Source organism: Ascidiella aspersa, chromosome 4 (assembly GCF_963924565.1).
Source record: "Ascidiella aspersa chromosome 4, kaAscAspe10.2, whole genome shotgun sequence".
NCBI lineage: Eukaryota > Metazoa > Chordata > Ascidiacea > Phlebobranchia > Ascidiidae > Ascidiella > Ascidiella aspersa.
This window is the reverse complement of record NC_139450.1, coordinates 22903071-22929908: the sequence shown is the minus strand read 5'-3', so window position 1 is coordinate 22929908 and position 26838 is coordinate 22903071. Positions and strand designations below refer to the sequence as shown.

General features: G+C 34.8%; 3 protein-coding genes and 1 pseudogene across 4 annotated transcripts; 2 read left to right on the top strand and 2 right to left on the bottom strand.

Annotated features, from left to right (window-relative positions):
• The first annotated feature begins 184 nt into the window (after positions 1-184).
• On the top strand, positions 185-4870 carry LOC146148717 (N-alpha-acetyltransferase daf-31-like). Its single transcript, XM_083386792.1, has 5 exons — positions 185-255; positions 580-783; positions 1206-1294; positions 1363-1519; positions 4113-4870. The coding sequence occupies exons 1-5, from the start codon at positions 235-237 to the stop codon at positions 4302-4304; spliced, it is 663 nt and encodes a 220-aa protein (XP_083242918.1). The 5' UTR covers positions 185-234; the 3' UTR covers positions 4305-4870.
• An 8438-nt stretch (positions 4871-13308) lies between these two features.
• LOC146148716 (uncharacterized) lies at positions 13309-20089 on the bottom strand (annotated as a pseudogene). Its single transcript, XR_014494793.1, has 9 exons — positions 19141-20089; positions 18884-19078; positions 18683-18795; positions 18507-18543; positions 16710-16777; positions 16443-16645; positions 15268-15380; positions 15081-15170; positions 13309-14032 (listed from the first exon to the last, which is right to left on the bottom strand). The product of XR_014494793.1 is annotated as an uncharacterized LOC146148716 (transcript).
• Positions 20090-21589: 1500 nt separating this feature from the next.
• LOC146148715 (transmembrane protein 107-like) lies at positions 21590-22920 on the top strand. The gene is made up of 5 exons (XM_083388380.1): positions 21590-21798; positions 21899-22007; positions 22084-22252; positions 22383-22479; positions 22542-22920. The coding sequence occupies exons 2-5, from the start codon at positions 21921-21923 to the stop codon at positions 22606-22608; spliced, it is 420 nt and encodes a 139-aa protein (XP_083244506.1). The 5' UTR covers positions 21590-21798; positions 21899-21920; the 3' UTR covers positions 22609-22920.
• Positions 22662-26458, bottom strand: LOC146148714 (alpha-enolase-like). Its single transcript, XM_083388379.1, has 9 exons — positions 26235-26458; positions 25188-25316; positions 24898-25031; positions 24429-24668; positions 23728-23871; positions 23442-23581; positions 23243-23359; positions 22938-23105; positions 22662-22866 (listed from the first exon to the last, which is right to left on the bottom strand). Exons 1-9 carry the CDS (start codon positions 26413-26415, stop codon positions 22797-22799), a joined length of 1323 nt encoding a protein of 440 aa, XP_083244505.1. The 5' UTR covers positions 26416-26458; the 3' UTR covers positions 22662-22796.
• Positions 26459-26838: the final 380 nt, after the last annotated feature.

Sequence of the window (26838 nt, the reverse complement as noted above, 5' to 3'; positions counted from 1 at the left end):
ATGGCAACTGAATGCGTAGGATTTTTTACCATGTGCAATGTGCTTACGGGCACATTTGCGATTTATGCTATAATTCGCCTTTGGATTTTAACATAATTTGTCAAAGAGCAACAGATTGAGTCCAGTAGGTCTAAAGACAACCACCATTATTTAAGCTATATTTTTCATTCTTATTAACAAGCAGACTTTACAGTAAAAATATTAGTTTTTTTAAACTGCCTGCGAACATTCAAGATGAATGTGCGAAATGCACAGGTAAGTGATGGTTTTTTTTACTTTCTTTCTGTATTAAAAAAACATGCTTGTGTAAAAATATGGGTGTTTTTTCTAACGTTACCCGTGGTGACACAGTAACCCAATAATTTTTGTGTATAATTATGTAACTATATTAGCAGTAATATAAAATAGATTTATAACAATCTGAACTATAGCCCTAGCCCTATTAAATTTTTAAAGATGGCTACGATATAGTGGTTGACATTTAATTATATGTTTCTGATCAATGCCTTATTATTGTTTAAATTAGATAAAAGGAGAAATGTTGGTTCGCAAATTAAATACTATTTTTATTCAATATAGCCTGCTGATTTGATGAACATGCAACACTGCAATCTTCTCTGCCTGCCAGAAAATTATCAAATGAAATACTATTTTTACCATGGGTTGTCATGGCCACAGCTATCTTACATTGCAGAGGATAGCAAAGGAAACATCGTGGGATATGTATTGGCAAAAATGGAGGAGGATCCAGATGAGGCTACACATGGACACATAACTTCCCTGGTATATGATTCATAAACTCACAAGTCACTATTGTTTTATAATATTTAACCTGATATCAATGCTGCCATATACAAAACAAATTGATGGTGAAATTCTTTTATAAACTAAGTAATCATAAATGGCCAATAATTCACATATTGTAGTAAAACTATAAAAGGGTGTAACTTTATGGAATCCAAATCCATTGGCAGCAGGTTTTTGCTTGTCAATCACTGTTCCTCTGACGCGTATATAAACAAATATTTTAATTTGTTTGTAGTAAACTATTTTGTTAAAAAAACTATTGTGTTGCTTAGCTTTTACTCAATAAACTTTCAAACAAAAAGTTTTTGTATCATAAGATATGTTACTGAGCAATGCACATAATGTTTCATTAACCTACAGCTAGGTTTTTTGTAATACTACTCTTTTATATTATTCAGGCTGTAAAAAGATCTCACCGGCGACTAGGTTTAGCAAGAAAACTGATGGACCATGCATCAAGAGCGATGGTGGAGTGCTTCAATGCCAAGTGAGAAATTTAAACATCATATTTTGTGTCGGAGTAAAATAATTTAAATCTTAAATTGTTGTCCCTAGGTATGTTTCCCTTCATGTCCGTGTTAGCAATCGTGCTGCTTTGCGGCTTTATGCTGATACTCTGAAATTTGAACAGAGTGAAGTTGAAGCAAAGTATTATGCTGATGGGGAAGATGCATATGCCATGAAACGGGACCTTACAAAACTTTTAGAGGAGGTTTGAGATTTATTTTAAAACTGACATAAAAAATAATTGGTCTACTGCATATGATTGATGTATATAATAGTATCTTATAACCAGGGCAACTTTTTATTGACTAAAATATCCAAAAACAATACTTTTTAAACAAAAATTTGTCTACACTATATTCTCTTGTGTTTTAGAAGCTTTATTAAAAACATAAATATTAAGTAACCAAGCACATTTCCAAACAGAACATAATAAGCATGTCTTAAAGGCTATATAGGCAGGAAACTAACTTCACATATATATATATATATAGTTAAAGCAAGTGTTTTAGCTGTAAAGTATCTTTATTTTGGAATAGTGAGTAGTAGTGGAGTTTGTGATGAACTCTATTGATAAAGGGCAAGATTCAAACACTAAATGAGACTTTAAAAAAATAGTCTTCAATTTTAGGTTATGTTTCTAAGTGGTGTGGTTTATTCAGGACCGGATTAAGGTTTCATGGACCTGGGGCTGTAGGGCATTCAGAGGCCTATTGGTCGTTTGTATTATGTTTATTGTTCCAACCAGAATTAACATGAAATAAGATTTTTGATTCACTTATCAAACAGATTCATTTAACATGTGTTCTAGCTTGAGTTCAGATAAAGCAAAGCTGTTAAAACTTTATAGCTGTCTATTTTTTTCTAAAATCTTGAGTAGAGCTAAGGAATGCAACCTATTATGGTCCATAGACGAACGCATTTGGTTCAGTATTCTTACGAAGACTGAAAATGAGCGTTCGCCTGGATAATTAGTAATCATCAGACAAAGATGCATCCTTAATACAACAGATAAGTTAGAAAACGCGAACATGAACTTATTTTCAATAATAATTTTATACACTAGGGCTCCTTTGCTACTTTCGTCGTTAAAATGGCGTTCTTTTATCAGGGCAAAAGATAAATCAACTTTTCGGGAGTGATTTCCAGATCATCTGGGTAATACTGAAGCGAGGTTATTTCTTGAAATTTCAGCAGTATATGCAGTAAAGAATAAGATCAAAATTGTCTGAATAAGCATAAATTCATCGGAAAGGCCTAAATGTCTAAAATAGTTCCCAGAACTGTAGGTAGAGGGTATGGGACGATCGGGGGCCGTCGGTCAGGCATCGGCTGTCTTGGTTTGGACACTCTAGTTTGACCACTTGACCAGTGCCGTTAGGGCTTCGCTGTTTTTAGCACAGGATTTTTGGTCTTGTTTTGGGTTGTTGGTGAGTAATGGTTGGGATTATGAAATGGTTTAGGATTATTAGGGAAGTTAGTGATGCACTTAGGGGTGGGGTTTGGGGTTAGTTAGTTGGGGTTAGTAAGGGTTGTTTAGGCCTGATTCTGACCTATATAGGTCGTATTCCGACGGATTTTATTCCTTTTTAGACGGTATTCTGACTATTAGGTATTAGTGGACTCAAGCCATAAGACCGAGATGAGAACAACACCAACGTCAGAATAAAACACACTTCGGAATATGGCCAAAATAGGACTAATACCTAATGGTATTAGTACGGTCTAAATCGGAATAAGTCCTAAATCCGTCGAAATAAGACGTAAAAAGTCAAAATCAGGCCTAAACAACACTTTAACTAACCCCAAACCCCACCCCTAAGTGCATCACTAACTCCCCTAAGTGCATCACTAACTCCCCTAATAATTTCACCACTAACCCATTTTCTAACCCCACCCATTACCCACCAACAACCCCAAACAGGACCAAAAATCTGGTGCCAAAACAGCGGCGCCCTGACGGCGCCGGTCAGACTAGGGCGTCCAAACGTAGTCACCATAACGGCCGATGCCAGACCGATGGCCCCCGATCGTCTCGTACCCTCTACCCACAGGTTCGAGCGTTATTTTGCCCTTCTTCGAATGAATATAGGCCTTATTCCAAAAAATTTAGGCCTTATACCGATGAATTTAGGCCTTATTCCGTTGAATTTAGGCCTTATTCCGATAAATTTAGGCCTTATTCCGATGAATTTAGGACTTATTCCGATGAATTTAGGGCTAGTTCCGATGAATCTAGGCCTTATTCCGGTGTATTTAGGCCTTATTCCGATGAAATTAGGTCTTATTCCGACAGATTTAGGTCTTATTCAGACGATTTTGATCTTAAGCTGTACTTGATATTACTGCGTATTTGGCATTATTATGACGTTGGTCCTAACACTATGGTTTTATAGATTTTTCTGCTTTAGGTATTGTTGCTTTTTAGGTCTTAATGTGTGTTCCCGTATTAAGTCTTATTTTGGTCTTATTCCGAACTGTGTTTTATTCCGACGTTGATGTTGTTCTTAACTCGGTCTTATTACTGGAGTCCGTGGTGATATCTCTAGAACAGCGGTTTCCAAAACTATAGAAGTACACTAGAGCAGTAACGATTCTTTCTAAAGTAACAACTTTTTTTCTTTTTTTTTTCTGGGTTTATTTAACACTGTTAGAAAAATATAATGTATTAACAAGATGCAATTCCCACGCACGTTATTTGCGGTGTTATAAAGCCCTAAAACATATTTTTTAAATATAAAACATGTATAGTTTTACGGGTCACGAAATACCAACTGTATTGTTTATTTTATATTTTACAGCTTCCCAAACCTAAGCCACTGTATCTGCCTTTTCGTCTAAAGAACTCAAGTTCCGAACCTTTTGCTGATACCCAAGCAGCAAACGAAACAATGAAAGATCTGGTGCCAGAAGTTGACACTTCGTCACCACATGTTACATATGCGGAAGACAATTTAGAAAAGGGAATTCGAAATGTGAAAATAGAATCTTAATTGTTAGGTTCCACCCAATTAAATTACCACAGTAAATTGTTGGGTAGAAAAAAGCTGAAAACAAAACTGGCCACCATAAACTAAGCCAGAGACGTGCACAAATGGTCCGCCGGCCACAATCCAGCCAGCGCTACCTATTTTTGTGGTAGCATGTTTAACCCGAGTATCGTATGTTGTTGTTTCCCACGCGATTTTTGTCACAACTATGATACTTATATGTGAAATGTACCTAACATAACTTCTTTGAGAAAGTTATATTCTTAAAACTATTGACAGAGGAAACGAAAAGTTAGTGCTTTTGCAGCATAGAAACTAATGTAAACAGAGGCGCAAATAAAATGAAGTTTAAGGCAACGCAGGAATTAGAAAAATAGGGACGTTATTGAGTCCAACAAACAGAAACTAGACGTTTAGAAATGAAAACCGGATGCTTCATGTTGATGTAGAATAACTACTAATGCGATAGTTGCCAATAAATTACCTGTGTCCTTTTTATTATTGTTTCGACCTAAGGTTGTAATGAATTAAAAAATAAAGACTTAATGCGCCCTCCAATAGCTAGAAGATTGTACACCCCTAAACTAGACCCCTTGAAATTGAAAATGACAGTTTAACGTGCAGGGTTATTGAAAATGACAGTTTAACGTGCGGGGTTCTTGAGTCTTGCAGTGCAGTGCGGCCAGAAAGTCACAACCCACGTAAGTTAATCAGATCTCTCTTTTATTGCAGAAAACAGATTGCAGAAATACTTGCGCCTCTTAGCACATGTTAAAAGTCTTATAAACCAAAGGAAATAAGACTTTTGCGTTTTCTGCATTTTAGGTCATCTTAAGTCAAAGATGTACGTTACGTAAACAGGTTGCTTTGACCAACGCAAATCCACAACAATATCCATCCATTGCTGCAAACGTAACCACAAGGTAATGCTAAACTTTATGCGAAATTATGGATGAAACAGACATAGGGAGACCGGGGCGTAAAGTAACACGAGTCAGTTGTAACCAGGGAGTCGAACCGTTTGACTTTTCAGGTTCGGGTTCAAGGTTTTTTTTTTCGAAAATCAAGTTGCGTTAAATCTAAAAATGCGGGTCAATAAATGTAGAGAATAATCTTTGAATTGTAAGTCATTTAATCTAAGTTGTGTGACGTATTGAAAATTTATTAAAATGTCGGAAAAATAAAAAATCCACGTTTTATTCAATTAATATTCATATTTTTTTCATAAAATTTCGTAATTTGACTCTGCAAAATACAAGTTGTGACGTCATGCTGGAGTGAACCGCTTTTGTTTACAGGTTCGGGTTCGGTTATGGTTCAGGTTTTATCAAATTATTCGGTTCAGATCCTTAAAATCTTACAAAAAACTGTTCAGGTTTTATCAAATTTTTCGGTTAAGTTCCGGTTCAGATCCTTGAAATCTTACAAAAAACGGTTCAGGTTCGGTTATTGTTCGGAAAAAATTGACCCCAAACCGGTTCATAAAGTTTCGGTTCGGTTTCGGTTCGACTCCCTGATTGTAACACTCTAAATTGCACCACCAACGGACCAACTGGAATCACGTGATTAACATAGCGCATGCGCCTTTCGGTTCATTTTCGCCATTTAAAGTTTGAGCAGGCTACCTGAAGCACAAACCAAGTTGTGAACAAAAGCATATATTTCAGACAAGAAAGTAACTTTATTGTATTGTTCAACCATTTAACTTAGAAATTTGAAAAAGCATACAATCTTATTTAGAATTAATTATTGCTTATTACTTTATGAACTAGTCACTTGACTAGGCAAGCGGTGAACGAATGTAATTATTGACTGACATGGGCCTGGGTCGGTTGTAACAAAATTGACGGCGTTGGTTTTAACATTTTAAAGGTGTTACAACTGACCCCGAGCGAAACTGTATAATGTACCAAAGTTATAAATATATTCAGCTATGGTGAGAAACTTCAAACGAAACATTAACAGAGGTACTACACCTGTGCAAGAACTAGCAAGAGCTGCCAACGATGTGAAAAACCAAGAAAATCTATTCGATCAGTAGCAAAAGAATATTCTATTTGCCATGTCACATTGTCTAGATTTTGCAAAGCAAAACAGAAGCTAGAAGAAATAGAAGAAAATAAGTGCAGTCATCCCGCAAGATTTACTGCATGGGTAAATCAAATGAAATATAACGCTATCAATTGCAAAGTGCACAAGGAGTCAAGGGCTACGAGTTTTCACAAACACCGCGTCGGTGTGTTTATCTCCAAACTAGATGCCGTTATATGTGGCAATTTGCCCATAGCTCTCAATAAGACATCTTTAGTTGTCTCCACTCGCAGATTTTTCGTCGTGTGATGGAATGCGTCAAGGTCTGCCACCTGCTCTTCTGTCTTCGGGTTCGTAATTCTTAGGTCAAACTCCATCAACTTCTGCTTCATGCTAGCCTCATAAAAAAAAAAAACTTCGTCCATTGCCAAAAGCACCACCAAGACAAATAGTTGGATCCAAACGAAAAAGATGCAAGCAGAAATTTTACCGGATACGCCAGTCAAGAAAGCAATGGAAGAAGCGGAGAGACAGGTGCCTGCTAAAGTTAAAAGACAAATAATTCTGCCCAAAAAGTCAAAAAAATAAAAATAAATACAAAAAAAAAATAAATAAAATAAATGTAAACATCCCATGACAAACGAGCCACGCTAACTGATGCCTTGGACGACGAAGAGAATTACTATACTTTGGTATATAGGGAGCATTTCCAAAAATTCTGAAACAAACGAGGACTGGATTCAATATGTTGTACGTCACTTAATTGTGGGCCCACGACTCGGATGATGAAAATTAATTTGCTGGATTACTATGGTAACAGTACCTTGCGATGCTGCCTCATGTGTATGCGCATGCTGCGCACTATCTAACCTGCAGTAAGCTAACGTTACGTTTAGAGAACGTATTATTTTTGCTTTTTTTTCGTTTGCCTTCGAGTTGTTCAAGTTATGTCAGCACCAAGAACCAACGATTTCGTTTAAGCTAGTTTAATAATTCGGACCCAACCAAGCCTGCAGTTTAAGCTGTAGGCAATAATTGAACTTAACAGTAATCGAATTTTGTTTAATAGGTGTAATCCTGTCCTTTTGCAACATCCGGTAACACCCGGCCTGAGACCTACAGCTTCGTAGAAGCCCTATTAGTCTATCGTAGGCGAATACTTTCTGTTACCGGTACATTTAGATTTGACATTTCGTTGAAGTATAACAATAAAAATGGATTATTATCAATTTGTTTATGCGGTTGTTTTTGTTTGTTACAGTTCGCCCCATCCAGTGTTAGAACCGACCCGTTCACGGGGCAAATTGTTATACTTTTTTCATCTTTTTTGAAAGGTCATAACTTTTGCTGTGGACAAGATATTTTTATAGAACCTGCTGCAACTTATTGCTAAAGGATTGTAGGTTATTTTCATACGGCGAAGGTTTTTTTTCATTCATTCGAAAGATGATTAGATAATATGTCAAAATTGTGTCAACACGCCCCGGTCTCCCCTAACGTTTTTCTTTCGCCTTTCACGGGGCGTTACGCGCTCGGTGGATCATGTAGCATTTTTGAGTACTGCTCCCACGCTGTTACCAGCTATTTTCCGGTCAGGTCTAAGATTTTTTCTACCACAAAAAAATTATAATCGGTATCTGGTATGTATGCTACACAGGCCGAGCAAATAAATTAAAAAATGGGCAGTCGTTTCTACTGCTTTTTGTGAAGTGATATCTGGTATCGTTTTGAAGTCGAAATTATTAAATCTATCGCAAGTAACGTGTAAGAACTATTTCAATGTATGTTCACCAAGCTGCCAAGCAAATTTTTTTTTAACTTAAATTAATTATTTTTCAGCGGGTGTTAAGGAATATTTTTCTGGGGCTAATTTAAATGGATATTATCCGGCGGGTGCTGGAGATATCTTTTTGAGGAAGGTAAGCGATCGCCGTCCCCAACCGGTCACCGTTAAGCAATTTTTATTTTCAACGATTGATTTTTTTTTTCACGTTGACGCAGTTTGGTTCTGGTATTATTTGCTTGAATATTACGCAAGTCTAAACAATTGCTGTTACAACTTAAAGTTTAACGTTTGTTAGTAATTCTGAATCGATAAATGTCGCGGGTTTTCAGCATTAAAAATCAATTGAAGTCATAACATACTGATTGCCTTAATAGAAATAAGTTTTAATGTTTTCAACTTAAAACTTATATGTTTAAAAACTTCTTGATGTCTGTTACCGCTTAAAATTTAGGTAGGGTTCGCAAAATTTCGCATTTAATGCCGCTGTTTTAATAGTAACCAATTTTCAGTTTCAAACGAGATCTTACTTACGTTGGACACAGTGTGGTACCAGGATTACGTATTTGCTGAATATCACGCAATGCGAACAAATGGCTGCTATACAACTTAAGGTTTTACGTTAGTGAGTGGTTCTCTATCGATATATATCACTGGTTTTCGTTACATAAAAGATGTTTGACGTGCTTAGCCGTTGGGTATATAGTCATTTCAAATAAGTACGCATTATTTGTAATTTTGTTTCAACAAAATGCAGAAATTTTAGTTTGCGAAGACGAACAATTAGATATTTCACAGTCACGCAGATAAATGCGATAATTTATAACACACCATCCGATTAAATGCTGCTTCCACACAGGCTAAAGAATGTGACTCCATTTGTGGGGAATCATCATTTATAGTTAACCCATTTCAGGCACAATAAGCAAAACAATATAGTCAAGGGACCATCAACATATATGCCGTATAACAATTAACGTTTAGAACGTTTATTAAAAAGTTTTATTTAGAAAAATCAAAATGTTTACTACTTTACACACCAGTTAGCATTCAAGCCAGGATAATACGCTATCCGTAACATTACTTCATTTACAGTGAAATGGTAAATTATTTTTTTTTTAAATCATCGGCAATAATACGCGGCTCAAGCAAATGACACAAAGTAACAGAATATGTAATAGTTTTAAGAGGCCAGCTTGATGGAATCTTATATTTTGTTTAACTTATGCTTGAGAATGATTTGGTCCGGGGAATACGAATTTGTTATGGACACAGCGCCTTTGCCAACATGTACGGCCTAATATTGTCGCTGCTTTCACGAGTACCGCATCCTACTTTAATTGTAGAAAGTATTTACACGACTCATTTTATTCACAATACAGAACATTACTTTAGGTTACATACACTGTTTACATAGAAATCAAGTAATACTGTATAGTTTGTAAACACTACAATTATTTGCATTAAATTGTTTTTTATTAGGTCTACATTAAGTTTATTTGTAGTTTTTAATATCCGTCCCGCATTTAGGTTTCTAAAAAATGGCAAGCCTACAACTGGACGACCCTAGCGTTGTATGCCAGACGCCAACGCTAAAAGCAAAACGCGTCTTAACCAAAGTATGATAAGGAAAATGTTATTTTAAATATAGGTTACATTGTAATAGGGGAGATGCGGGGCCATCATAGGGACCAGTTACTCAGGAGCTTTTTCCCTCTTTCCATTGAAAATAGATATTTGAAGATTTAAAAGAATAAAACGATTTTTGAAGCAAAAAAGTAAAATTATGTCATCGAATAGAATTTGTTTTAGAGGTCATTGGGGAGCCACGGGCATAACTCTCTAGGTAGGTCGTAGTTTGCGAAACCCAAATAGAGAAGTTTCTTTATTTATAAAATTTGCCTGTTAACTGAAATTTGTGATTTTAATTATGACCTTTCTTGTAGCGTTTTGTAACACATTTTTCTGACACGTTGTTTGATTTACTAAGTAGGGATGTTAAAAGTAGAATATTGTATCCTTTTATTACGTTTTATCGCAAAATTTTACGCCTAATCGTACGTTTGCGAGTGGCAAGATTGGATAAAGGCCTTTCGCTGTGGCAAAACAATTACTGTGCTGTTTTATGTAGCCATGTGGTGCGGCGTCAGCGTTTTTTCGGGCAGCCAATTACTTGACGATAACCTTCGCCTAATCTTTAAGTTTCCGTCAAATGCTGTTGGGCAAGCAACTAATTTGTAATTCCCGGTGCAGATAATTCCCAATTTCCTTAAAGAGTTTGCAAATGAACATTCCATCGTGAAACGCGCAAGGTATGCTACGGGGTTACTTAAGGTCAACTTGCAGGCCAATATTCAGCTATAGGTTATGCACAGCGTATTTGGCAAATAATAGTAACGCATTATTAAAATAAAAATCTAGGAATCATCTCGGCGAATGAATTGACAAAAGAGTCGAACACAAAAAATACCTCGGCGGAGTCCAAAAACAAGCTTTGCAATGACTAACTAAGTTAGTTTAATTTTAAATGACTGATTTGTTAAATAATTAGAAAGTATAGGTGCATTCATTGAACTTTTCTCTTCTTACATTTTGAGTTAAATGCTGTCGTATGTTGAAGGGTAGATTAAACTTCACGTTACGACCTCTAAATCCAAGTTTACGACTCAAATAAAACCTGCAGATGTAAAAACGTCAAAAGTGACCCACTGGTCCCACATCTTCCCTACACTATGAGTCTATGACACATAATTACATTTATTAGCCTACATGTTTATATTATATTTGTGTTATTTTGCAGTAAATAATTTCAATTTTTCATGTATGTATTTTTACTACATTTTGTATAGCTTCGTTTGTAAAATTAGGCCCTTTCCTGGTAAATAGCCTTAGGCCTACAATATCCTTAATCCGGCCCTGCCTGCGCTACCTAAAGAAAGTTTGCCCTCAGCGAAGAAAGACTCCTATATATTAATACATCCACTAGCTGCTTGCACTCCCAGCATGTATGGACTACTATAAGATCCACAAATCTTCATTGCCGTTGAGGCCAAAACTAGCATCCATTGGAAGCTTCTGCCACATGTTTTTGAATTTTATCTGCGTCAGCAATCACTTAACAATCACTTCGTCAACTTATAAACTTGCAGACGACACGTTTGCTTTTACTTCACTTATTCAAAAAAGTTATTTTCAGGTAAACATATGGTAGCCACGTCAAACGCCTCTCCACTAATATTCCTGTTGATTGCATCATCAAACAAATCCTTGATTCCGTCTTCAGCAAGTGACTAACTCGCGAGCCAACCACAATAGACGAAGGTGGTTAGAACAGTATTGAATTATAAAAAAGGCTAGTTTCAAACTATAGAGCAGCGGAGAAAGTTAGCATAAAGCATAATTATGTCACTAACAAAGTATCTCATCTCCTGTTAGCGTACGTAAGTAAAGAAGGTTTTTTATGGAAATTGTGGGCCAGGCGCGGATCTAGGATTTCAGTTTGGGGAGGGCCATGAAATTTTTTCAGATATGACGTCACAAAGGTATACCATTGCGTGACGTCATAATTCAGGTAAAATTAACATCGGCTGGCCGAATAAACTAACTCATGCAAAATAACGCGAAAAACAGACCTTTTGAAAGCACGAAAAAGTAATAAGGTTAGCCTGTACAGTGGGCCGGTTTCCTAGTTTGACCCGGTATGATGAATATCGCTGAAAGACGCTACCATGTCTATTGTCTACACATCTTGCTTTTTCCCGAAAAGGCGAGAGCAACCGCACATGCTTCCGAAAAAGCGCCGAGGTCACGTCGCAATAAAACCATAGCGTTGTCTGCTGCGGTCAGTTGTGGTTCTTTCATGACACTTCTCAATTTTTAAGTTACTGTAGTTGTTTTTGGCCAAATAAGGTTGCTGAAATAAGCAAAACTCTATGCAGAGTTAATCCTAACATTGGATAGGTTATTCAAATCCTTACACAAGGGTCGGTAACCTTTGTGTAGTAGTCGCGGGCTAAAACCAAACTTAGAAAGGTCTCTGTGGGCCGCACAACATATGTTAAATGAGATTTTGTGTTATTACAACTTTATAACAATTGTAAATCAGGTGGGCCTCGGATTTTTGCACTTTAAAAACGTCTTTATAATTACTTTTAAGGAGACAGTAAAGTCTTGGCGCAAATTCGCTAAAAAAGCGTATACTTGGTTTAAAATTCGAGTCCACACGTCGCCATCCCCCTACTACTATTAAAAAAGTTTGATAGTTAATCTATTTTAGTGTTTGTTAACCATTTGGGGCACACCTGGCGAGCGCGATTTTTTCGGTATACCGGTATTTCTTTTGAATTTCTTGTTCTTGTTACATTTAAAAACAAATGGTTAAAAAATATTTGTCGATTATGTTTGAATATGTTTTTCGTTTGTCCGCGACGCACTTGGCAGCTTTCCACGGCACAACAGTAAAGAAGCGCTGATCTAGTTCAAAAAGAGCATCAAAACGTAAACACACTGGATGTATAAAGATCATTAGCGCGAAGCGCGAAAATTTTTTGCATTTGCACACTTAAAATAGTCAAAAAGTATTTAAAATGGACTCGTGTCTAATTTGTCAAAGAGGCGGCGGGCCGGATGAAGTATATTGGCAGGCTGGTTCTGATACAGATTTGCATTAACAACAAAAAAGCTTTTAATTGTACTTGGATATAAGTTAGTTATTATATAGTCGAGGTCAGCGTACGGTCATTAAGCCGTCTCTGCAAATCTGAAAAACGCCGCTTTGTGCGAAACAAATTTTAGCATTTTTTTGAAATATTCATTATATGGCGCCATAAGCTCGTACACCACTACAAAGCTTAAAAATGTGTCTTATTTTGGCGAAAATAGGCCTTACTACCTAGGGAACCGCGAAAATAAGCTGCCTATTAAGTAAAAAAAATGTACATATTTTTTAGTTTGGGGGGGGGGGGGGGCCATGGCCATAACTTTACAGGATCCAGAACTTCGACATTGAGGAAACCACACACACGGGTCACTACACTAAATGATGTAGCTTGATACCTCCGCGGGGCCGTATGTTGCCCGCCCCTGCTATATACAGACATTTTACTGCAACCTGGTACACATTTACTGCACCATGGTGCACAAGTTGTTTTTTATTGTAATCCTGAAATGCTAAAACGGATTCAGGCTTGATCAAATTGGGGCTAGTATATGTACCAATAACTGATGGTAACACGTGCGTCGTGCGTACAAAAACAAACGTCTTTATTAACATGATGTCGATTCACTCGACATTTTTGGCTCTGACATTCATTTTCTTGAAGTAAATATAACCAAAATAATTAATTGCAAGAAAATCGAGTGAGAAGAGCACAATGCATACCAGTTGGGAAAAGGCATGATACACAACAATATACAGTTTTATATTATTTTAAGGTGCTGTTTAAATAAATCTACCACTTTACTCAGTAGTATTTCCCAGCTCAAACCGTGATATGTTCTATTAGCACCAATGTTCTGAGTTGCGAGATATTTTAGCAATTTTTTTAAACACTGAATGACTGATGAATTGGAACAAAATAAAGAAATTGGCTGTACTTGATATTCATTTAAACTTCACAGTGGCAGTTTAAAACAATACTAAATATGATACACCTTATCCTGATCAACACTTCCATACTTTATATACTTTCCATCATTGGGCCACGTTCGTAGATTATTGTCGTAGCCTTTGTTCGAGCGTTGGCTATTGTGTGGCCTTTGATCAACATATTGGAATAATGAGTTGTTATTTTGAGAATGACGACATTGTGGGTTGTGGTCTTCACATGAAGGCATACATAACCTTAATTTGTCCAGCATATGGCCAGGCCAAAATGCATTTGGAAATGACCTTTCACGACGCAAAACAGGTTCTGCACTGAAAGTAGAAAATAAAGTAGAATGTTTTTAAATTGCACAATAAATTTCAAACAACAATTACGAGTTTGACTAAATTCATGAAATCTACCATTAGGCCAACTGAAATCTAATTTATAATTTAAACTTTTTGTACATGCCTCTATCTGTAGTTTAAAAAAAAAAGGCAGTGGTTTCGAAGATGGGTGTCATTTTTAATTCTCAAGGGTGCCGTTGGGTATTTAAATCTTTACAAATCCGATTTTTGCTCTATTGGTAAGCCTCTTGATACAACTATTTGCGGAGGATTAGAGCAATATTTTCCTAATATAAATATTTTAAGTTGACCATTTATAGTGACAATTACGGTAAACCACTTAAATGGGTGCTACAAGCCATGGAAGGTTGGTAACCACTGCCCCTAGGGCCTCAAGATTTAGCAGTGATCACCTTGTTAGTGGCTATGATCAAATACACTTAAAGAGACCTTCACCATGTTCCTTAATTAAGTCACAACTCTATATATTATTCTGTTTGTTTATTATGCCTTTGCCTTTGTTGATTCAAATTCTGGTAAAAAGGGCCTTTTAAAATGTTAAATCAGTCAAAGTCTGATTTTTCATACTGAAATTAGCAGGGAATTACATATGGGTAATATCAGGTGCCCATATATAAAAAAATGTTAACATATTTGTCAATTTTTTATGATGGAAAACAAAAAAATCCCTTAGCACTTAAGCACTAAGAGATCAATATTATTCTTACTTACCTAAAATATGGTGCTTAGGAAAATTTATTTTTAATGTAATAATATACTAATAACAGGGACAATGACTCCTTTATTATTTTGTATCTTTACTAGCAAATACATACGACGAAAGTGATAAATACATCACACCAAAAATGCCAGGAGACTTTGTAGCAAATTTCATCATACCTGATTTTATGCAATACATTTGTGTGATAAAACTCCTAAATGTGTCTGGAAATTATGAATTTTTATTCAACAGAAGAACTTTGAAAAACAATCCAGTTGTGTTAGTCATAACTCATAATTACACTTAACATACCATGTTAACTTTTCATAATCTTCGTATGTTAACCAACAATCAATTTTTCTGCTTATGGTTGCTCGCCCAGTTGTAAGGTTCATCTGACACCTGCATAGCACATAAACAAGTATATATGTTAATGAAGTTACTGCTGCAGATATTTTTAATATTAAATGAAATGTTTTTAATTTCGAATGAAGTGTACCGTTCTGGTGCTACATCTCTAAGCCTTGGAAATTTAAATAAATTCCCTTCACTTGGTGTCCTTTTTCCGCCAGTGCTACTGTCAGTACTGTCAGATGATGGTGTCTTGTGTTTCTGGGGAAAAAGTGTGTACAATGTTAAATAATGTTAATGTAAAAAAGCAAAATACAATAGGAAATCACAAACTAAAGGACTGCGATAAGCAAACGGTCAAAATTAGAATGACACTATCAGCGCAATTTGCCATAACCCTAAATTAGACTAACAACGAAGTCAGACTTTTGTAATACCTAAAAAAGACCTAAACATTTCAGAACAAGCTTAAAAAAGTAAGAATAATGTTTCAACAACCTGTAACCTAACTCTAACTTCATCACTAACTCTTCCAATAACCTTATCTTTAACCCAACTTCTAAGCTCACACATTACCCACCCATAAACATAAAAAGGATCTGACGCCCAATCAGCAATACATGTTACCCAAATGGTTGATAGCAAAACGTTTTTTTTTAGTGATTTCTATCTTATCTCGTGGGTTTAGGTCTAATTCCAACATTTAGGTCATTCCAGGTTTATTAGTCTTCTTGGCTTATTGCTATGATATTATATAGATAATTCCCTGGTTGATATTGTTGCTTGATACAAATTATTGTGTGTTCCCAGACTGATATATTAAAAAACTGAAGAGTTTCATGATAAAACCCTTTATATTTCAGCACACAATAACCTAAAAACCTCTGGTAGTTTGTTCGGGTGGGCTGCAGCTGAACATTGTACCAACATCTGTTCGCCTTCTGATTCTGCATCTGATGAACTACTTGATAAGGAAGCACTAAACTGGCTTGCACCATCTTCACTTGGCAGTGACAAAATATCAAGTGTGTCATGGCTACTTTTATAAGAATGAGTGGTTGTTGGTAATAATCTTTCTTCCTTTATTGTGTCAGAATTAAGCTGTGCTGTACTTATGCTGCCATTTGTAAAAACTGTGCTGAAGGATGCCATATATAAAGAAGTAATTTTTTCATCCGATGAATGCTTCTGCATTTTGTACAGCAACCTCTAAACAATGTAACACATTTAATCAGTATCCTGAAATAACATTAAATTAAAAGTTCTTTTTAAATATTTACATTTTACAAACAAGTATTTGGAATCTTTTTTTAATGTTACTACCTTTTTACGTATTTCAGATCTATGTCTTTGTTTCCAGAAGTCTTTGGATAAACATTCTCCAGGTTTTCGTATGGTTTGAGCCTGAAAGTTGCTTTTCATTATTATATCATCTGGAATCAACAAAGCCCTTTTTGAATATATTTTCATCAAGAATGATCCCATTTTCTTTACAAAGTTGCATAGCAGTTTGGTACTCTTTGATTCTAAAAGGATAATTGTAATATATTGACAGGTTAAAGTATGCAACAAGCTAAAAACAACACTAACCTTAATGCTTTTCTGTCAATAGTTGTAGCCTTTGTTGGACTTGTACTTTTTTCTATTCGTTCTGGCTCCTGAAATATAATAGCAAGTTTTACCTTTTTCAATCCACATGTTTTTATTAAAAATAATATTATTGATTTAAACAAAGCAGGTTAAAAATTAAACTAAAATAAATTATTAACAGGGAATGTTATTATTACACCAAAATTAAATTAATTTTTCATAATATCCTAGGTCTTGCTATCTGTTCAAAATTCTTTTTCGTTATATTCCAATATGCTGGCTATTAAGTAACCATTTACTCAACAATTTTCTTAAACAACCAGTGAGTTGTTTTAGGTATGCAAAAAATAAACACACAATGTCATCACACATAAACTATTTTTTATTAATTTCTTTTTCAGTTAAAAATTACATTATTAACCTAACCAATAAGCCATCAAGTACCTTTATTCTGTGTTGTGTCATAACATTGATCTATTAAACCAAAAATACTATATTTTGCTAGCTGTTTTGTGTTTTCATATATATATTTTTTTACCCCAATCGATTCTATAGGAATGGGGTCAAAAAACAATGTTTTTATTACCCCAATGTATTATTTTTACCCCTTAATTTTATTTTTAATTCTTAAGGTTTATAGAGTGAACTAAATATGCCTAGCAAATTTATGTACACATACCAAAGCTATATATTGAGGACTTTTTGCAGACCATGAGCTAAAAAACACAAAGGTAGTCAACTAACAGGCATGTACTTGTTAGTCTTATTCAGGAAATTCAAAGCTATGCACAAAAAGTAATGAAATATCAGGAATCATTAGTGCCAGAAGAAAGTGAAACTTTTAAAGAAATTATTTGGTCACGAATAGGGATTGACATTTTATTGCGATACCGAGACCCGCTATATTTTAAACAAAATGTACCACGATCCAATTCAATACCACATGAATTTATTGCTATGCTCAAATAAGCAAATTAAAACTTCTAGAATTATTCTTTTCAGGTACATTGATCAAAACTTGGTCTTATTTTAAGAAATTAGTTACCTCAAGATGTTAACCAATAACCATCTATAAATTTACCTTGGAAGAAAAAATATTTTAGAAAATTTAACAAGTGTACCAGAACCTAAACAAGTGCAGATCACAGTAGACTTGGACAAATATTTTAGATGTATCCAATAACATAGGGGAAAGTTTTTAAGATTTTTTGTGACGGGAATGAAATAAAGGCTAATTAAGAATTTTCTTCATAAAAAGAAGAGAAAGCAGATAATTCCAGGTTGCTGTGGGACTGGCCCACAAATCCCAAAACTCATATTGCTGAGGTAATTTAATTCTTCTAGGGACTAAACATACCACTACTTACCAGTACTAACTGTGAAAAGGCATAGTTTTAATTAACCAGGGAGAAATTAGTTGCTGAAAACTTTTTGAACTGCTTCATATTCCGGATACCATAATGTAATCACAAAAAATGTTTGTGTGTAGTTTTGATAAAGTATCTTTGGGCAAATTACTTCAATTAAAGTCAAACCTGCTTCTATAAATTATTATTAATGGTCCTAATGTACACTTGTTTTTTATCAGGGTAAAAATACAACAGATTTTGTAAAATATTTTTTTTATTTTATATTAAAATTAAAAATCTTTGTGATTGGAAAGGTAGACCCATCAGCTCAATTGGAATGAAAAACTAAACTGTTGCTAAAAACAAAATTTAGGCAGATACGTTAGGTAAAATAGTTTTTTTTTACCCTATTTGACTAAAATGATTTTCATATAATATTATAACATACCTTTATTGTTATGCAATCATTTAACTTGGGTTGAGATCTGAATAATACATAATTTATTATTAAAAAGGTATTAAAATAAAATAAAAATACCTTAAATTCCCAGATTAGTATAAAAATGTAATACATTAAGACAACAAACTTTTAGGTTCAATATTACAAAAGTTTTCTATTCTTGCCTCTTTGAAAGTATATCAGATGCTACATTACCAAAGACCAAAGAACTTTGATTAAAGAAAAAATCAACAATTGTTTCAACATCTTCCACAAGTAGGGTACTCATTTTCTGTAGCTGTATCAAAATTTAAATCAATAAATGAGAATTATGTGAGATATCAGAATTATTAATACAAGTGTTTTACAACTACCGTTGATCTTACCAAATGTAAGCCCTCCTTGCACTCAGCCTTAGATATTTTTAAACTTGTTTCCAAACCAGGAAATATATCTTTCAAGAGAAGGTTATTTTGCTTTAAAAATCTGCACATTTTTTCAATTGCAACATTTACATCAAATGGCAAAGTGTGTTTTAGTTGAGATCGATTTTTGGAAGGAGGTACCTTGTTTTTGTTTCTCTAAATCAGATATACATTGCATAAAGGTAAATTTTAAATGTTTTCTTCAATGTAATTCTCACCATGGTTTGTCCGTTTTCCATTTGTAACCTTTTCAAAACTCTTTTTTCTAATGAGTTTTTGTCTGTTTTTTGCTTCAGCCAAGCAACGTTTAAACCAAAGCTGTTTAAGTCATTTCGTAACTTTCTTCTGTCTTCTACCCACAGTTTGTGTGACTCTAATCGATTATCTGCGACAGTTAAACATGTTGGTGATTTTGATTGTATGTATTCTTTTTGTGGTGGTGGTGTTGTAGCATAGTATTTTGGCAGCTTAAACTGAGAACACTTTTGAACACTGTTCTCTTCTGCAGGCAAGTCAAATGGGTCACTGTCAACAATATGCACCTTACGCACATGTTTTCTTGGACCAAACACTTTGCATGATGTGCGGTGAAAATGGCTTGTGTATAAGTCTCGCTTCTTATATTTTTGTAATTGAAGACTAACAGGAAGTAATGCATCCTCATAACTCTCAAAAAGTTCTTTTACACCAGCAGCAATTCCTTCTTGAAATAAGTCAGGCAATTCAGATTGCGCAGGAGGCATTTCGCTTAAACTTAGTATTCAAATATTATACTTGTAAAGTGCAAAGTAATTTGTGTGTGGGTGATGTCCAACAAAAAACAGATATACCAAAAATACAATTTACATTTCAATAATACAATGACAGTTTTTAAGATAGGATGATCATACAAGCAAGGCATGTTTTTAAGATGGCTAAAATTTAAGAGTTTTACGCAAAAAAAGGATGGAGTAATATAATCTCAAATATTTGCAATAAAAATATAACACTTGTCATGATAAATCTCATAGCTAAGTACAATATAGGCGGTGTTATTTGCATTATCTACAATGGCTTTTGGTCAGAAAAGAAAACAATTAACAGACAAACATATTGCTCCCAATAAATTTTGTTTTCGACAAATACAATGAAGGTGGGGTACGATAAACAACTTATGTTAACAAATAGTCTTAGATAATTCCTTCTTGTGGCCACTTCAATTGTTTGACAAGTCCACCCTTTCCTTTAGCGTATGCTCCATAAATCTCAAGGTGACAGTCAGACCTTGTTGATCTCCAACCAACCAACCCAGTTGTAGTTTTGGGATATGGAGGAGATTTTCCAACTCTAATGTATTTTTCAATTGGTGTAATGGGTGGCAAGCGAAGCTGTTCAGGCAACTGAACTTTTGGCTTTTCTTCTTTTTTGGTAGGTACAAATTCAAGTGAAAGTTCCTTATAGGTTTTAGTCATGAAACCCCAGTTTTGTGGCCATTTTTTAGATGCTGACCATTCCATATGAACATGACTTTTCCAAATTTCGTCATTTGCCACATAATTGCAGCCTGCCACTTGTCGTCCAACTTTAGTTGCCATTGTCGTTTTACATGCGTTAGTCGTATGCGTTAACTTCTTAGCTCACAGCTGTTTTTAGCGCAGTCCTTATGATGTTGCTGAAAAGTTTAGTTTGCTTTCTAGCGTGACTGTTGCTAGGCGACGCTAATTGAAGTCTTTTTTGCGATTTTTTCTATTAGTATGCACTTAGACATTCTAATTTATGGTTCTTCCAAACAATTTTGTCATTTAAATCTTTTTACTATTTTGCTTGAAATAGGTTACTTTTTCTTTTTAATAAAATCTGTGCTTCTTTTCCATTTTTCTTGACAATATTTGTCAACCACAGCTTCATTTAAAACAAAATAAGTTTTTTGATCAGTGTGTCACTGTGTATTTCAACATGATTTATGGCCAAGTTTTCCATGTTAGGTGTATGTTTTTGTGGTTTGAAAATAAGATAGGACAATAATAATGGACGTATTATCCGCACTATAAATAACACAGCCTATAGTTTTAGAAGAATACTCATTATTTTAGAAACACCCCAGTTTTTTCAGAAAGTTTATAACTATACTAATCCAACAAGCAAAGACTGCATTTCATGGTAGTTCACGCCGAGATCTTGGTTTTGCAGGGGGGCAGTCATGTTTTTTTTTCGAAATTAAAGTATGCAACATAGGTGTACTAAATCATGTGTGCACACAAAGTTCATTAAAAATCTCGGGTGTGCACTTGCCACATAATGCAGACTGACAATAAACTGTTACTTAATATTTTTTGGTGAAATTTCATATTTTTAATTATACGCTGTTATCAGTGAAGATTTACAGTTTTTTATAAAATCAATTTTTGTTTTAGTTGTGATTTTGTTGGCTAAAAAAAATTTCAAGTAAAGAGTGTCACTTCATTGTAGATAAATAAGATTGGTAAAGGTTAGCCAGGACGAAAATAGATTGATAACACTACTCAAGACTGTTTGAATCAACAATACAAACTAACCAACTGCATTACTGCTGCAGCTATTTCAAAGCTTTGGCACTTAATGAAAATGAGCAAACAAATAATTTGGGATGCCAGTGATTAGCTATTCCACTAATTTCAATTAAAATAATTTTCAATGTTTTTGAAGAAGTTATTAACGCCTTCCTTTTGTTTTAACAGTACAACTGGTCCGTGTATCTACAGACAGTAAACAGCTTGCAAAACTAAGTTAGTAGTTTAGATAATTGGTTCAAAATGTTTTAACAGCCAAGACTCTACTGTGTCATTACATAATCAAGTTATATTTTCCAAAAGGTTTTGATTGCCTCTTGTAAAATTCTTTGGAACTCGTTGTATGAGGTTTGTGTGTGTTTGCTTTGATGTTTACCTCCTGACAGTGTCATGAAAATATGTGTAATACTAAATTTAGGCAATAAAATTTCACACTATTATTTTGCAGGATATTTTAATACATTTCCAAAATGAGGGCAACCCTAAGTATTATTCCAGCTAGATTTCTTGTGATGATGTCACACTTAATCATGGTGATTACAATATTTCTCTCACTGGTAAATGCTTTACAAGCTCATAATATTTAAAAAGTATTGCTGTAGAAGAATTGTTAAATTAAATTTTTTTTTTAAGGATTCCAGTGTGACCACTTGTTCATTGTCATCTAGTCCTGCAATTGATTTCAACACTGCAAGGACAACATTTATTGTTGCACTTTCTTTGACACTCGTAATGTTTTTGCTGGAGTTGCTTGGTTTCTTATCTGGTGTATCAATGTTCAACGCATCACAATCTCTTTTATGTATCCTTTGAAATTTTGATTTACTGGCATCTACATCTCGTCAAGTATAAACCAGCGTTTCAATAATAATTATTAATTAATCATACGCATAAAAGTTTCCTACTGAACATTTTCTTTAGCATTGTTATAGCAATTGGAGCTCATGCAGGTGCAAGCATATCACTTTCTTTTTTTCTGTTCGATAGTTGGGCTTGCAATTTGTATTGGTATATATTCGGATTCTGCAGGTAACATTAACAATTTGTTTATCTCTAAAGTAACAGGTTAATTGTATTGTTGTGTTTTTCAGTGCTCTTCCCGCATTAACTGAACTGGGAGTCATGGTAGCAGTTTTTGGCTTACGAAAGGGAATTTAAAAGTTCATCATCAGCCAGGGCTGATAGAAAAAAATTGCCGGACCACACTCATATTGAATATATTCTATACAGTTTTATTTAAAGAACTGCTGCAAGATGAACTTTTGTAATGAACGCACAGATGTCATGCAAACAAAAAATTATAAAAAAACAGTAGCTATTGTGTACACTTTACTTATATTTTTGTTTTACTCTACACACTTCTTTCTCCAGTTTGCTCCGGCAAACTTTGCATCTGCTCCAAGCTCCTCTTCAATGCTTAACCAAAAAGAATGTGTTCAATTTACATATTTAATGCAATAAAAATTATTACTGTTATGTGTGTTTACCGAAGCAGTTGATTATATTTGGAAAGACGTTCAGATCTGCAAGGTGCTCCAGTCTTGATTTGACCAGTGCAAAGTCCAACTACAAGATCAGCAATAAAGCTGTCTTCTGTTTCACCAGATCGATGAGACACCATTACTCCCCAACCATTGGACTGTGCCAGTTTACAGCTAGAAAAGAAAAACAACATTTTCTAGAAGTAATATTAAGAAGTTCATACAGTTTTACTGAAAAAAAAAACACATTAAAAAATTTTAATGCATCTAATTGGTTTAGACAACACACAGTTAGAGCAACTATTACTCACGCATCAATAGCTTCGGTCAGCGAACCAATTTGATTGACTTTTAGGAGCAATGCATTGCAAGCTTTTTTATCTAAAGCAGTTTGGATGCGCTTTGGGTTTGTTACTAATAAATCATCCCTGTAAAAAATATATATATATATTAATGTAAAATCATTAAATCAGCTACTACAAATTACTTAAATAGACTGAAGCAACTTACCCAACAACCTGGGCATCCACAGATGCAGTAAAGGCAGTGTAACCTTCCCAGTCATCTTGGTCAAATGGATCTTCAATTGAAACAATTGGATATTCATTTATAAAACTTCGGTACACATCTCCAAGTTGTGCAGGTGATTTCTATAAAGTGAAAAGTAATGCGTTATGCAAGATTAATAATTTGTTCTGTTTGTGACACTCCCCTTTTTTAGAAAATGACATATTGAGAACAAAATTTTCATTAAAAGTATACATTTAAAAAATCAGAAAATTCAAAGCTTACTTACATATCTATTTGCATCATTGGTGTCACCTTTTGGACTCTTGAAGTCAAGGTCATATTTGGATAACTCTGTGTTCCAAAACTCTGATGCAGCAGTATCCATGCATATATTGATTTTACCAGTGTAACCTGCTGTTGCAATCGCTTCCTAAACACAATAATAATACAATGAAAACATTTGAGAATGGTGGAAATTGTAATTCTCCACAAATTAAAAAAAGCCAGCAGTTGTCATATTAAAACAAATCGAAGCGGTTATAACAGGCAAAATCATTACAAAAACAATAGGCATTTCGTGATGATACAAAAGCTTCAAAGCACTGTGGCATTTTGTCAGTTTAGTCAATATGTGAACACATTTTAAGTTCATTTTTCAATACCAATGTAAAGAAAGCAATTTGATTTAGTATTTAGTCCTGCTTCTATTCTACAACCTGTATTTTAATGGTTCACGTAACTAAGATAAGATCGATATTCAGCACTCCACTTATAGGGGTGTCCCCTATAATACAGGGTTGGCATATTATTCTACCACATGCTGTTTCATCTCTACAATTTACATTTATCTGCTTTATCAGATCCGAAATTTGGTACTGCACATGCGCTTGTCGGACTCTGGTAGTCTTTCAGTCACAAGTCAGACTCTGTGGCCCTGATTGAATTAATTTAACAGCACTACACGAGCATTAAGTGGTAACTATTAACCTTGATAAGTTCCAAAGCTTCCTTGTTGCTCATAATATTAGGTGCGAATCCACCTTCATCTCCTACATTAGTTGCATCCTGTCCATACTTCTTCTTAATGACAGTCTTCAAATGTTGGTAAGTTTCTGCTCCCATCTTCATTGCTTCTTTGAATGTGGCAGCTCCTGATGGAAATATCATGAACTCCTGCATGGCCAACTTATTGCCAGCATGACTTCCTCCATTTATAACATTGAAGGACTGCAAAATAAAGCTGCAGTGTTAATGATCTATAAAAAAGCATAAAGTTCCTGTTAAATTCTGAAATAAATGTTTAGAAATTTTGATAAACCTACTGTATAATTTAAAAGAAACAAAAATATTCTACTATTATGGTCGACAAAACGTTTTCCAATAAAACTAGTGCTCATTTTTTTACAAAAATGGACTTCAGTTGTATTGTGTAAACACATTAATAAGGGGTACATACAGGTACAGGAAGAACAACAGACTTGTTTCCAGCCAAATCTGCCAAGTGCCGATACAAAGGAACACCTTTCTCAGCAGATGCAGCCTTCGCAACTGCCAAGGAAACTCCTAAAATTGCATTGGCTCCAAGTGCAGCTGTAAAATACAAAGACAGCATGTCGGAATACTGGTCTACGCAAGTGTTTAAGACATTTTAGATGGCACAGTACGAATCTTACACCAATGTTCGACACTAGAAGTATCCAAAGTTGAATGTGAATTTTAAAAAAAGTAATAAATTGATAAACTTACATTTGTTTTCGGTGTTATCGAGATCCAACATAATTTTGTCAATAGCTGCCTGGTCTTTAAGATCCAATGATTTTCCAACTAAAGCTGGGGCTATCTTGTCATTGACATTTGCAAGTGCCTTGGATACACCTTTATGTACACAGCTTTGAATAATGCATATGTATATATAAATAGACACCAGTAATTTATTACCAACTATTAGGCATGCATTTGTAACCAGTTTAATTCATGTATTATGTCATATTCTGGTCTTTGATTTAGGAATAAGATAGTTTTGATTATTTTTCTATAATTTTTAAATATAAGATTGAAACAAAGTTTAAATTGTATTAATAGTAGCTTTTTGTTTTCACTAGAAGTTAAATGAGAATAAAATTAATTTATTCTATTACTTTATTGATAATAGCTTTTTGCTTTCACTAAGTTAAATGAGAATGAAATTTATTTATTCTGTTGCAAGTATAAGAAGCAAAAATTAAAAGAAATTTGGGCGCCGGTCTAGAATCCTACCACATTAAGTAATGAAACGAGTTGTCAAAAATGAAATTGCAAGGAAGAAATCAATATGGAACAATAAATTTAATAACAACACTTGACCAACCCAAATGCTTACTCGCACCGTAACCCAAATAATGTTAGCAATATAAATCCCCGAAGAAAAATGTGGTAGGACTCTTGACCAGCACTGAACCACCTATAGGCCACTGTGGAAAGTATGGCAAGTGCACCCGCGAGGTTTTTTCAACCTTTTAAAAGTGCACCCCGAAAAAAAATCTAAACTGCACCCGAAATATGTAAAACGCTTGTGCGGAATACATTTACAGTGTAATGTATGCAATACAGAATGCATCCTAAAATCATGAAGTGCACCCGAGGTGCACTTTTTTGGCCTTTGTTGCACCCGGTCACACGGATTTTTTCGGCCGTGCACCCGCAAGATCTGCCATACTTTCCAGTAGTGCCTATAGGTAGCTGAAAAAATAGTGCGCTAGTGAGTTTTTCAAATAATGGAAGTCCTATATTATAGCTACTTGATCAGTAACGAACCTTTTCCTAAGAAGGCTTTTGGGTCTTTATCTCGGAGCTCCAAAGCTTCATAGATCCCAGTTGAAGCACCACTTGGTACAGCTGCACGAAACAATCCCTTTTCAGTAACAAGGTCAACTTCAACTGTAGGATTTCCTCTGCTGTCATAGATTTGCCTTGCATGGATTTTTTGAATAGACATGACGAATAATTAGAAGTTAAAGCGAAAGTAATAAACAGTGCTATTATCTGCAAAATATTTTCTTACATTACCTTACAATTTAAAACGTTTCTTAAGTGTGTAGAACACCTAAATGACCGAAGACCCATTTGCATAAATAGTGCAGTAAAGCTACCTTTAAGTATTTGTTGGGCCTTTGTGACGCGGTTTTGGAAGCATCACAACATGTTTTATAGCGTCTAACGTAGTAAGCAATTCAACACCTACCTATCAAAATCACGGTGTACACTGCAATATCACTTAAGCTTTAAGCCAATGGCGCCTTCAAAAGATGAAGGTCGCAAAACCTTGTGGCGACCTTGGGTTATTTTAAGCTAGTAGCGCATTGGAGTCGCCTACACACCGATCAGTTAACTTTTCGTCTAGCCAAAAAAGCAACCGGGA